The sequence below is a fragment of the Aulonocara sp. 'chitande type north' Nkhata Bay genome, linkage group LG4 (genome assembly GCF_057382095.1).
Source record: "Aulonocara sp. 'chitande type north' Nkhata Bay isolate Kocher_YH1m ecotype deep benthic linkage group LG4, A_spYH_male_GT1.1, whole genome shotgun sequence".
Lineage (NCBI taxonomy): Eukaryota > Metazoa > Chordata > Actinopteri > Cichliformes > Cichlidae > Aulonocara > Aulonocara sp. 'chitande type north' Nkhata Bay.
Genome location: NC_141347.1, coordinates 28,193,705 through 28,206,932, shown reverse-complemented (window position 1 = coordinate 28,206,932; position 13,228 = coordinate 28,193,705). Strand labels below are relative to the sequence as shown.

Below are 13,228 nucleotides of genomic sequence, written 5' to 3'. Positions count from 1 at the left end.
TCTGAGGACAGTTTCTCTGATAGATACACTTTCACAAAATGCACAATGTAATACACACTTGTTTTTCTCTTAAGAGTAGCAGTTGATGTCTATATAAGGGAAAACTCTTTGATAGGCGGGGAATTGTTATCATTTGTGATCATTTCCAGTAAAGATCCAACTGTGATGTCATAATGGCAATATAAGGAGACGGGATGGTCCAGTTGACGAAGGATTGGATTGCAAATTGTCTTTCCCACACTGACTGCGCAAAGTGTGTAATAAAGGTCACTATTTTTTGACACCTACTTCAGCCTGGGCTTGCTTTCTTCTCTTCCCTAAATCGAACGAACCATAACACTGCATATTTGTGCTGCTTGTTCAGACATAATTATTAATGTAAGGTTGAGATTTATGAAGGCATCTCTAATGAAATGGAACTATAAAGCTGCCATGATTGTTTTCAGGGTATGAGCAAAATGCCATCAGTGTCATAAACATGGATGAGGACGTGCTCTGTTGATATAATGCCTCATTGACCCTTAATGTGTAGGCATTTTAGGGGGGGGAATGGGGAATCATTTTTGAATATAACTCTCTGTAATTGTGGAACTAATGGCCTTACTTTGGAGAACAGGAGACAATAATCAGAGCAAATGCAAAGCCACTGAGATTGCCTCTGTCTGCCTGGGATGAATTCTAGAGAGAAATTAGCTTAGATTGTAGCAAAGGTTTTTGCAATCACACTGGCTCTGCTTTAGCGTAATGTGACTTATTAAAGCATTTCCATTGTGTCATTACTTTCATGCTTTCAGAGAAAATGGGCTCATTCAGTCAGTTTCAGTCCAACTCCTTCTCTTATCTTTTACCGTCTCGCCTTTCAGCAACCCTCAACCCCCAACCCACATATTAAATATTTTAAGATATTTGCTGCTCACTCCAACCAGCTCTCTGCCCCGATTACTCTTCCTCATAGCCTTTGATTGTTTGACTGCGCAGTATATTTCTTTATGCAAAGGAGAATGGGCATCAATGTTTTTCACTGGTTTTAAGATTTTTTATTTTTTTAAGAGAGAGAGGCATCTATCTGGATTTCAAACTATTCTGCTTTTTATGTAGTTCAGTGTAAGGACATAAATGTGTGTGAATGTGTGTGTGAATGGGTGGATGACTGGATATGTAAAGCGCTTTGGGGTCCTTAGGGACTAGTAAAGCGCTATATAAATACAGGCCATTTACCATTTACCATAAATGTAGATGCTGAGACAAAGAGGAAATGTCAGGCGCAGTGGCCCGTGGACATGGGATGGACTCAAGCGCAGATTCAAAACCGGAGGCCAGGGGTGAGGTGTAACGAAAAGAGACTTTATTTTTACAATGCTCAGAGGCTAACAGAAAGTGCAGACTAGAATCAATGAACATAAACTAGATGTCTGAGGCGAGAGAAAAATACTGTGGTGAAAACTAGATGGCAGGGATAACTGGGTGCAGGTACTGGGCAGGGAAAACTGTGGCGGGCCCGGGCACTGAAACAGAGGACAGAGCAGTCAGGGGAATCCCACAGAGGGTTGCGAGTGAATCTAAAAAATAGTACACTGAGCTGTCTTACAAGCTTGCAGGTGGGGGTTGCGTGGAGGGGGGAGGCAGGAGAGGTCCAGGTGGGTGCTGCATGCAAGGCAGGGAGGCAGGCAGGAGAAAATGGCAGCTCCAAAACGGAGAGGGATTACCGGTGGCAGCAAACTGGTATCCAGGAGAGCTTGGTAGGTGGTTTTCAGAGGCTGACGAAAAAAACAGAGATACGGTTAATACACACGATTAGTCACCAAGGAACGGACGTGAGGCCGAGAACTGACTAAAGTTGGCAGATAATCTGGCGAAGACCAGTTGAGTGCGCCGGTCATAAATACTGCTGGTCCGATTGCCATCAGGTGAGGAACAACAAAGACTCCACCCAGTGGGGAGGAGCTGATGCTGTGGAAAACCACCCAGACCACGACACCACCCCCCCATCAAGGGTCGACCCCCGGCGACCGAGCCACCCGCGGCCCGCGTCGAGCCCCGTAAAAAGCAGAAAGCAAAGCAGGATCCAAAATCAAGGAACGAGACACCCAGGACCGCTCCTCAGGCCCATAACCCTCCCAGTCCACCAAGAACTGCTGGACCCGTCCCCGCCGACGGACGTCCAGAATGCGCCGGACCGCGAAGGCAGGATGCCCATCCACGAGCCGGGCGGGAGGAGGGGGAGCGGAAGGAGGGCACAACGGACTCACGACCACCGGCTTGACCTGGGAGACGTGGAAGGTCGGGTGAATGCGCAGCGAGGAAGGCAGCTTCAACCGCAGCGCAGAAGGGCTGAGGACCCGCTCCACCTCGAAGGGTCCAATGAAACGCGGGGCCAGCTTACGGGATGCCACCTTGAGGGGAACGTCCTTAGCAGACAACCACACTTTCTGCCCAGGGGAGTAGGCAGGGGCTGCCCTGCGGCGACGGTCCGCGTACAGGCACTGGCGAGCAACGGACCGGCACAACGACCGACGGGTCAACCTCCACGCCCGCTGACAACGTCGGAGATGGTGTTGGACCGAGGGAACCTCGAGGTCGGCCTCCTGGTCGGGGAAGAGAGGCGGCTGGTAACCTATGGAGGCCTCGAAAGGCGAGAGGCCAGTAGCAGAAGACGTAAGCGAATTGTGAGCGTATTCCGCCCACGGCAGCAACGAGGACCATGAGGCGGGGTTGGAGGCAGCGACACAACGGAGGGTGGCCTCCAGTTCCTGGTTGAGCCGTTCGGCCTGCCCATTCGTCTGTGGATGAAATCCTGAGCTCAAGCAGGGTTTAGCCCCGAGAGCGGTGCAGAACGACCTCCACACTCGCGAAATGAACTGAGGGCCCCTATCTGACACGATCTTGCAAGGTATGCCGTGGAGTCTGAAGACCTGCTCAGTCATAATCTTGGCTGTCTCCGTTGCAGTGGGGAGTTTGTTTAGGGCAATGAAGTGTGCAGCTTTGGAGAATCTATCCACCACAGTGAGAATCGTGGTTTTACCTGAGGAGACGGGAAGGCCAGTGACAAAATCCAACGCAATGTGAGACCAGGGGCGATGAGGTATAGTGAGGGGTCGTAAAAGTCCAGCTGGGCGTAGTGAGCTCGATTTGTTACGTGCGCAGACAGGACAGGCAGCTACATATTCTTTGACGTCTTTATCAATAGTCTCCCACCAGAAATACCTTTTAAGGAGTGAGCCTGTTCTCCCCCCACCCGGATGGCAAGAAAATTTGCCCTTGTGGACCCAATCGATCACCTTAGGGCGAGCCACGGTGGGGACATAGCGTCGGTTCGGAGGGCCCGTGCCGGGGTCTGGCTCAGTCTCCAGCGCACGGCGGATGTCCTCCTCCACGTCCCAGGCGACAGAACCGATCCTGACTCCTGCCGGCAAGATGGTGGGTGCATCAGACGGGTCACACACAGGGTCGAACTGGCGGGACAGAGCATCCGGCTTGGTGTTGCGGGTGCCTGGTCGGTAAGAGATGGAAAAGTTAAATCGAGTAAAGAATAGGGACCATCGAGCTTGGCGCGAGTTGAGCCTTTTGGCTGTGCGTAAATAGGTTAAGTTCTTATGGTCAGTCCAAATAGTGAATGGATGCTCTGCTCCCTCAAGTAAATGCCGCCATTCCTCCAGCGCTAGCTTTACAGCAAGCAACTCCCTGTCTCCAACGTCATAATTCCTCTCCGCAGGTGAGAGGCGGCGGGAGAAAAAGGCGCAGGGCTGAAGCTTAGCAGATGAACCTGAACGCTGGGACAACACCGCCCCAACCCCAACGCCTGACGCGTCTACTTCCACGACAAAAGGTTTACTATGATCGGGATGGATTAAGACCGGCGCAGAGGTAAACAGTTCTTTCAACCGGGAGAAGGCGGCGTCGGCCTCTGGACTCCAATGGTAAGGAAGCTTAGAGGAAGTTAGACGAGTTAGGGGAGCGGCTACTTGACTGTAATTCCTGATGAAGCGGCGGTAGAAGTTCGCGAAGCCCAAAAACCCTTGTAAGTGTTTTCGTGAGGTAGGTAGTGGCCACTCCGCTACTGCCTTCACTTTAGCCGGATCTGTCTTCACCTGCCCCCCTGCAAGAATGTAACCCAGGAATGACACAGATGGTGCATGGAATTCGCATTTCTCGGCTTTGACATATAATTTGTTCTCCAACAACCGCTGGAGTACGGCCCGGACATGGATTCTGTGTTCCTTGAGGTCCTTGGAAAAAATCAGGATGTCATCGAGGTAAACGAAGACAAAACGATCCAGAAAATCCCTAAGGACATCATTCACTAGGGTTTGGAAAACTGCAGGTGCATTAGTGAGGCCAAATGGCATGACTAAATACTCGAAATGTCCTAAGTGTGTGTTAAACGCAGTCTTCCACTCATCCCCCTCCCTGATTCTGACTAGGTGATATGCGTTCCTGAGATCCAGTTTGGTAAAAATGGTGGCCCCATGGAGGGGCTCAAAAGCGGAGCTGATGAGTGGTAATGGGTATTTGTTTTTAACTGTGATGTCATTAAGGGGCCGAAAGTCGATGCATGGACGGAGTGTGCCATCCTTCTTACCCATGAAGAAGAAGCCAGCACCCACGGGGGAAGTCGATGGTCTGATGAGTCCAGCCGCCAGTGAGTCTCCGATGTATTTTTCCATGGCAGCCCGTTCAGGGCGTGACAAGTTGTAGAGACGGCTGGAAGGTAACGTGGAGCCGGAAAACAAGGTAATGGCACAATCGTAAGGGCGATGGGGTGGTAGGGACAGTGCCTTATCTTTGTTAAAAACTTCTGATATGTCATGGTATTCGGGGGGAACCGCAGAGAGGTCAGGGGTGCAGTTCTCCTTGCTAGAGGGCTCAGTGGCCCCAGGTGGGGCAGCTGAGACGAGACAGTTGGCATGACAATATGGGCTCCAACTCACGACCCTCTGTCCCACCCAATCCAGGTGAGGATTATGATGTCTTAGCCATGGGAAACCTAAAATTATGGGCGTGTCAGGGGATTGTGAGGTGTAAAAGATCAGTGTTTCTCTGTGGTTGCCGGAAGTGATCAAGGTAACCGGTGCAGTGCGATGAGTAATGTAAGAAAAGACCTGATCGTTTAATGCCCTAACTGGAATAGACGGAGTTAACTCAAAAAGAGGGATCTGAAGCTGTTCAGCAAATCCCCTGTCGATCAAACTCTGCTCGGCCCCTGAATCAACCAGCGCTGATGAGACGTGGGCTCCCTGACCGAGTAAGAGTGTCACAGAAAGCAAAAATCGGGGCTTGGCGTTAACCCTGGTACCGCCCACCCATATCCCCGGACCTACCGGCGAGCGGTCTCTTTTCCCTTCTTAGGGCAGGAAGAAATCAAATGCTCACCGGAGCCACAATAAAAGCAAGAACGTGAACGGCGGCGCCTCTCTCTCTCCTCCACCGTCAGCTGGTAACGCCCGATCTGCATGGGTTCCGGTTCCGGTTCACCACCCCCGGTGCCAGCAATGGGAGTGGACGGCTGAACCGGAAGCGGTGGCGGGGGAGAAACGACCGGAGATGACCGCCGCAAGGACCGACGGGAACTGTAGTCCCTCTCCCACTCTCTCTCCCGCAACCTGCTGTCAATGCGAAGTGTGAGGGAAACCAACTCCTCAAAAGTAGCGGGCTCATCCCGGGAGGCCAGGTGGTCCTTCATCTCATCGTTGAGAGAGTGCAAATACACCCCATGCAGAGCCCGATCAGACCAGCCCGCCTCGGCGGCGGCGATGCGGAAATCGATTAGGAAGTCCGCAATGCTCCCCGTCCCTGGCGAAGATGCAACAGCCTCCGCGCCGAACTGCATTCAGAGGTCGGGTGAGCGAAAGTTTTCTTAAACTCTCTCAAAAAGTCATCATAATGACAAGTCGGTAACGGATGTCTAGCTAGATAAGCCTCTGCCCATGTAAGGGCGCGATCGCGCAGTTTCCCGACTAAATAAGAAATCCGCACAGTATCAGAAACAAACGAGCGGGGTGAGCGACCGAACGCTAGCTCGCACTGAAGGAGGAAACCGCTGCATCCCCCCCGGCCGCCAGAAAAGGGTTCCGGCTCCGGGGAGGCGGCATCGCGGAACATCGGCGTCTGCAGAGGCTCAGAATCCGCAGCGGGCTGAGGCGGCGGCGGCGCGGGTACCGGTGCCGACGTACTGGGAATGGGTTCGGGTTCAGGGGCAGTGGCTGACTGAAGGTTCTGAACCGCGGATTGCATCTTCTCTTGCTCGTCAGTGAGTGAGTTAACCTTCGCCAGGAGAAACTGGAGCGCGTCCTCGTGAGTACCAAGAATGGCGCCCTGTTTCGAGACGGCAGTCCGGATTTGATCCGCTGAGTCCATATACTGGCCAGATTATACTGTCAGGCGCAGTGGCCCGTGGACATGGGATGGACTCAAGCGCAGATTCAAAACCGGAGGCCAGGGGTGAGGTGTAACGAAAAGAGACTTTATTTTTACAATGCTCAGAGGCTAACAGAAAGTGCAGACTAGAATCAATGAACATAAACTAGATGTCTGAGGCGAGAGAAAAATACTGTGGTGAAAACTAGATGGCAGGGATAACTGGGTGCAGGTACTGGGCAGGGAAAACTGTGGCGGGCCCGGGCACTGAAACAGAGGACAGAGCAGTCAGGGGAATCCCACAGAGGGTTGCGAGTGAATCTAAAAAATAGTACACTGAGCTGTCTTACAAGCTTGCAGGTGGGGGTTGCGTGGAGGGGGGAGGCAGGAGAGGTCCAGGTGGGTGCTGCATGCAAGGCAGGGAGGCAGGCAGGAGAAAATGGCAGCTCCAAAACGGAGAGGGATTACCGGTGGCAGCAAACTGGTATCCAGGAGAGCTTGGTAGGTGGTTTTCAGAGGCTGACGAAAAAAACAGAGATACGGTTAATACACACGATTAGTCACCAAGGAACGGACGTGAGGCCGAGAACTGACTAAAGTTGGCAGATAATCTGGCGAAGACCAGTTGAGTGCGCCGGTCATAAATACTGCTGGTCCGATTGCCATCAGGTGAGGAACAACAAAGACTCCACCCAGTGGGGAGGAGCTGATGCTGTGGAAAACCACCCAGACCACGACAGGAAAGGAATAATAAAAAAATACAAGTTTAAAGCAAATTGAAGATTTAAAAAAAAAGGATAAGACAGACTTAAAAACAACTAAATGGTGAGAGAGAGAAAAACAAACTAAGGACACAGAAGAAAATAAATGGGTAAATATACCAAGGTAATTAGGAGCAGGTTTAAATAATCAGGGTATCACAGAGGCAGGGACAGGTCAAAGATGCAAAGAAAAACTAAGATGTACCAAAAAACACTGAAGACAACTAACAGACAAACAGGGTTATTTAAAATAGATCTAGAGACATAATGAATTAAAACCGCGCACATACAATGGTCATGACAAACAAAGTATTACACTCTGTGTCACATATTTAGGGACAAATTAAGGATTGTCTGATTGACAAACAGAACTCACTGAGGTCTGCACTACTGCTGCTTTGAAATTGGAAATCCAGACTTCCAAGTCCCAATTTGGAGAAGTCGCACATCTCCAACATCACCATCCAAGATGGCCGCAGTGCATGTAAACAGTAGACAAGCTTGAGCCTTCAGTTTTCAGACTTTCTTCTGCCCTCCCTTACTAATGCTCCAATAGGCCTGCACAGCTGGGGGCTTCCCATGATGCACTGAGCAGTTCTTCTTCATTCACATCTTTTCACTCTCTGCTTTCACTTTGGTTATACATCACTTTGCATTTAATTATTAGTTGTTATTAATCTCTGCGTCTCGTCCACATTGTCTTTCCCCTCAACCCCACCTGGTCGCAGCAGATGCCTCCCCTCCCCTGATCCTGGTTGTGCGGTTTCTTGCTGAGGTTCCTTCCTGTTAAAAGGGAGTTTTTCCTTCCCATCGTCGCCAAGCTCTTGCTTGGAGGGGTTAGTCTGATTGTTGTGGTTTTTTCTGTGTTATTGTAGGATCGTTATTTACAATTTAAAACACCTTAAGGTGATTGTCGCTGTGATTTGGTGCTATGTAAATGAAACTAATTTGAATTGAACTGAACTGAAAAAAGTCCAAAGTTCCAAGAAGGCTCTATACAGCATCTGTTAAAAAAAAAGAAGAGGCATTGTATTTCTAGTGACGCATGAATGGCTTCACCTTGCTAGGGAGCAAAACAAATCTGTATTTTTTCTTTTCTTTGCTATTCTTCTCAAAAGTGAACAATTTGGGAGTGACGTTACTCGCAGCTCCTACATCCGACTTCTGAGGTAAAAGAAACACAGCATTATAAACAGGATTTGAGAAAACGTAAGGTTACAAAGGTGTTTCACTTCTTACTGAGGTAAGAAGTGGTAACTTGCACAGCAGACCTACTCAGGAGCAGGTAATACTGTAGATAAGAGATCAAGGGGTATGAAATCACCACCTACAGAGCAATCAGTTCTCTGGAAAATAGTGTCCGTTCCTGGAAAAGCCGCTGGATGTCAGTGAGCAGGCAGTAAGTGAGTGTATACATTTGAAAGATATTCTACAGTTTTTGTCTTTCTCTGTTGAGCCTCAATCAACAAACAGAACTTTTAAGCAGCAACATTATTCATGCTTTTTTCCTGTTTAAAGCAATATTGTTCTATAAACCTTAATACAGTGACATCATCCTAAAACAAGGCACCCACATCTTTTAATTGCTGCCATTTTTATGTTTTCTTGGGTTGCAGATGAAAGAAAAAGGCCAAAACAGTTTACAGAAACTAATGAACATATTTAATTAATTTAATAGAATAGCAATTGTAATTATATTTCAGATATTACAGGTATGTTAAACTTGATTCATGGTATAAGCCCAGAAACATTACTCAGTGACAATAGCTAAAATTATTGTTTTTACACTTGGGTTACATAGAGAAAATGTGCTAATAGCAGGGCTAACGAGGAGCTGCAAGCCAGACATTTATTAATATTATTCATATTTTTATTATGAATTTGTAAAATACAGATATGAAAGAAGTATTGATCTTTTCATCAGAAATTTCTAACATTAAGCACACAACCTCAAAGATGACAAACTTGGCACAAACAGAAAGCTACAGCCATCCAAAGTAAGTTTATATCAATAGCAACTTTCAAACATTATGACTGCTTTGAACAACAGCTCACTAAGACACAAAAATACATCAAAGAAATGGTCACAGAGACCATTTAAAAAATATATAATTGATTTTAAGTGTAGTACGTAGATAAGGGCTAAAAAATAAAGAAAAGGAGAATTAAAATTAATTAAGCTATGGCACACAGAGACTTTTTCAATTAGAAGTGGTTGAAGTTATAGCGAGATGAGACTTTCTTCAGCTCATCATAGACAGATAACCTGAAGATTTAAGTATTTTGATCATTAAACAAGTCTGGTGCTTCTAAAGACTGAATATGATTAATGTGGATGTTTATGGTTTTATTAATTCATGCATCTAGGATTTTCTGCAATCCATTGCTTATTCCAGCACAGTTATTGATTTTATAGAAAGCATTTAAACTTTGGCAATATCCCCACGCTGAGAAAAATTTAGAACAGACCCAAAGAAGACACGGGTAGTGTGTGTTAATGCATGCCTCATTTTGGCATTTTTTTCAACACTACGTGCTAAGAGCTTAAAATGATATGTTAATGCACACTTAAAACAACAATCTTCTCTGCAAATGAGAGAAAATCACCCATTTAATGTCAGATTTCATCAGTTCTCCTCGTGTGGAAGTACAGTTATTTAAGTCTGAATGATTTCAAACACACCCTCGAAATCTTGAGAGAGAAGGTAAAGACATAACAAGGCTCATCTGTTCTCTCTGCCTGTGAAATGGGTGCAGCTTAATGGCTTGTAGCTGGCAGAGGCGCTTTACAGCTATATGCAAGCAACAAAGAATCAATGTGAAATGCATGACAAGTTACTCTACATGGGTTCGAAATGTATGAGGATTAATGTTTGCTGACATAACTGGGACTTTCAGTGAGCTCCACTGCAATTGTCAGCCTTTGTATTATAGTATCAAAGTTGTGTAAGACGATTCAGTTGAATAAAACATTGGTTGTACACAAAAAGACAGAAAAGCGTGGCAAGAATCTCCTCTATTAATGGCTGTACTATTTGGATAGTAACAGAAGGTGATGAAACAACTCTGAGATGAGAGTTCAATTTGTAATCATGAGTTTCAGGACCTTTTTCGACTCCCCAGCATGTAAATATTTAACAGAAAACAGAGCTTGTACTGAAGAGTTTTGTACTGGATTTTCTCTGAGACTGAAGCAGAGAATTTATTTATTTTATCATGTTTGCTCTGCAGTTGCTCTTATATAAATATTGTGTTATCTGTAAGTGTTGAGGAGTGACTTACCACAAAGTGTCAAGAACAAGTAAGTGCAGTTCTATTTGCTGCAGATTTTTTTTCTCTTTCTAGAAGTCGTGTTGGTGCTTTAACACAGCCAGAAATCAATGCTTGACTTTGAAGTGAATGTCTGTTTCTTTAAAACACGCCAACGCTTCCAAACGTCTTCAAGGAGCTCATGCTGAAGGTTTCCGAATGCATTTTTCTTTCTCTCAAAATGAATGACATGTGTGCTTCACTCAGCAGCAAGAACTGAAATAAATAAAAAAAATGATGACATATCAAAATTCAAGGACTATTCAAGTCTTAATACCAAAGTATGATTCCAGTAGTTAAAGCTAGAGTCAACTATGCTCCAAAAACTTTTTGATACAGTTTTTTCCCCACCTTAATAGAATTCATGGTTTTCACGTCACAGAAAGTTTCCAAAAAAGAGATAATTTGAGGGTGAGTTTCATGTTACTGACTAAATTTGAGCTATTTCTTTTTCTTGTTAGAGGATCATTTTACTGTATAATTCTGGCAGAATTAAAACTGAATAAAAAACACTGAATAAAGAAATTATATAACAGTTAGTGAACTTTGTAGTGCTATTTAATAATGAATTTGGTCATTAAAACTAATTTGTTATTTCTTATCATTTTTATGTCAACATCAAAAAAGTACTTCAATATGTTATGCACATCATGTTTGCAACAATACTTTCCCACTTAACTAACAGAACAGTGTGCATGTAGAGGGTACAGTTTCCGCTGAAGTTCATCATGGTGCACTTACAGAACTTAGAGAAGTAGAACTGGCAAGCATAAACTCAACTCTGTTTTATCACTAAGACAACTCAATGTTTTTTCCTCAAGCTAAAAACACATTAGAGCAAATAAAGGGGTATGATGTGGTTGAGGAGATATGATTCATGGGGCCAAGCAATCGCAGTGTGTCCTAATTGCTTGTTAAATGTTCTGAAAATGGATAGTGGCCTTTCAAAAACTCCAGAACTCTGTCATGCTTTCTTGCACTGAGGAGAGTTGAGCCTCTTTGCCAAATACTCCCAAGACAAAACGATATGTCAGAACCGTGGCCCCACATGGTCCATCATGTAAAGGTCACACATATTGCTGCACAGAGAGTCTGATGCGCATCCAAAGAGAGAGGCCATGTTAAGTCGACAGGAGATGCATTTCAACACAGAGCTGCAGTTTGGTACCGATTATCGCAAAATACTACGAATATTTCACGCTGTAATGCACTGTCCCGTCCAGCTTTTAAAGTGACTGCTGCTGCATTTTCCCCATTTAGTGACCGTGAGCTGGCTTGTCATTTTTCAGCACACCAAGTTTGATTTCAGTATAATGAGGTGCTATGAACTGAAATGCTGACATTGCACTGTTGACACATAATATGAAAAAGGGACACCAGACAAATCTTATGAAGCCTAGAAGGCACTATTTGATAAACAAACAAGAAAACTATTTTTTGCACAGTTTTTTTTAAACTATCCATCCATTCGCTTCCGCTTATCCTTTTCAGGGTCGCAGGGGGCACTGGAGCCTATCCCAGCTGTCATGGGGCGAGAGGCGGGGTACACCCTGGACAGGTCGCCAGTCTGTCGCAGGGCCAACACACAGGGACAGACAACCATTTGCACTCACATTCATTCGCACATTCACACCTAGTGACAATTTGGATTATCCAATTAACCTATCCCCACAAGCTGCATGTCTTTGGACGGTGGGAGGAAGCCGGAGTACCCGGAGGGAGAACATGCAAACATGGGGAGAACATGCAAACTCCACACAGAAAGACCCCGGCCTGATGGTGGAATTGAACTCAGGACCTTCTTGCTGTGCGGCAACAGTGCTAACCACTGTGCCACCGTGCTGCCTTTTTTTAAACTAATTTTTTTTTTAAAAACTAACTAATCAGCTCCAAGTTTGGATTCGTGATGCTTTCTACAGTTTAGGATTAGGGTTAGAGCTTTTCTTTTTGATAAAGCTTATAGTTAAAACTGGATCGGGTGACCCTGAACCATCCCTCAGTTATACTGCAGTAGGCTTAGGCTGCTGAGGGACTTCCCATGATTCACTCATCTCTTTATACAGTTTTGTGTTGTTTGTTTCTTTGTTTTTGTTTAAAATAAAGCCACATATTACAGTGCATTACATTACAGACATCACTATTATATTTAAGCAGTAAGTGTTCAACTTTGGCTGTAGCTCCCATAGTTCTCTCTCTGTTCCCTTTTCTTTCACCTCACCCCCAACCCATCACAGCAGATGCTTACCCCTCCCTGAGCCTGGTTCTGCCAGAGGTTTCTTGCTATTAAAGGGAGTTTTTTCTTTCCCAGGTGCTTGCTTACAGGCAGTCATCTGATTGTTGGGGTTTCTTTCTAATGTAGGGTAACATTATGATCATCTGCCTAATATTCTTCTGCTGCCAAAATAACTCTGACTGGCTTGAGGCATGGACTGAAGGTGCCCTGGGGTATCTGGCACCAAGATGGATCCTTTAAATCCTGTGAGATGCAAGGTGAGGCCTCCATGGATTTAACCTGTTTGTCCAGTAATGAATAAAAAGCACACTGTAAAAACAACCCGAATAGTTTAAACTAGTTTAAAATCCACTATCAATATGTGCAGCAATAAATGTGATATGTATCCAAAAATTTATGCACCTAACTGTATATATTATGCTGCATAACATGCTGCATTAGACTGATCAAGATAGTGTTTCTACTATGCCATCCTTGTATTATTCAGAATAGATAAGTGTGTGATAATGTACTGCAGAGGTTACGAAATGCCACTGAATCAGCAATGTTTGAAATCAGGAGCCTTCAGCCG

General features: G+C 45.6%; 1 protein-coding gene across 1 annotated transcript; it reads right to left on the bottom strand.

Annotated features, from left to right (window-relative positions):
- Positions 1-1,294: 1,294 nt before the first annotated feature.
- Positions 1,295-7,178, bottom strand: LOC147332874 (uncharacterized). The gene is made up of 5 exons (XM_086290725.1): positions 6,949-7,178; positions 5,371-6,873; positions 3,279-3,490; positions 1,589-1,757; positions 1,295-1,505 (listed from the first exon to the last, which is right to left on the bottom strand). The coding sequence occupies exons 2-5, from the start codon at positions 5,825-5,827 to the stop codon at positions 1,444-1,446; spliced, it is 900 nt and encodes a 299-aa protein (XP_086146851.1). The 5' UTR covers positions 5,828-6,873; positions 6,949-7,178; the 3' UTR covers positions 1,295-1,443.
- Between the last annotated feature and the right edge of the window lie 6,050 nt (positions 7,179-13,228).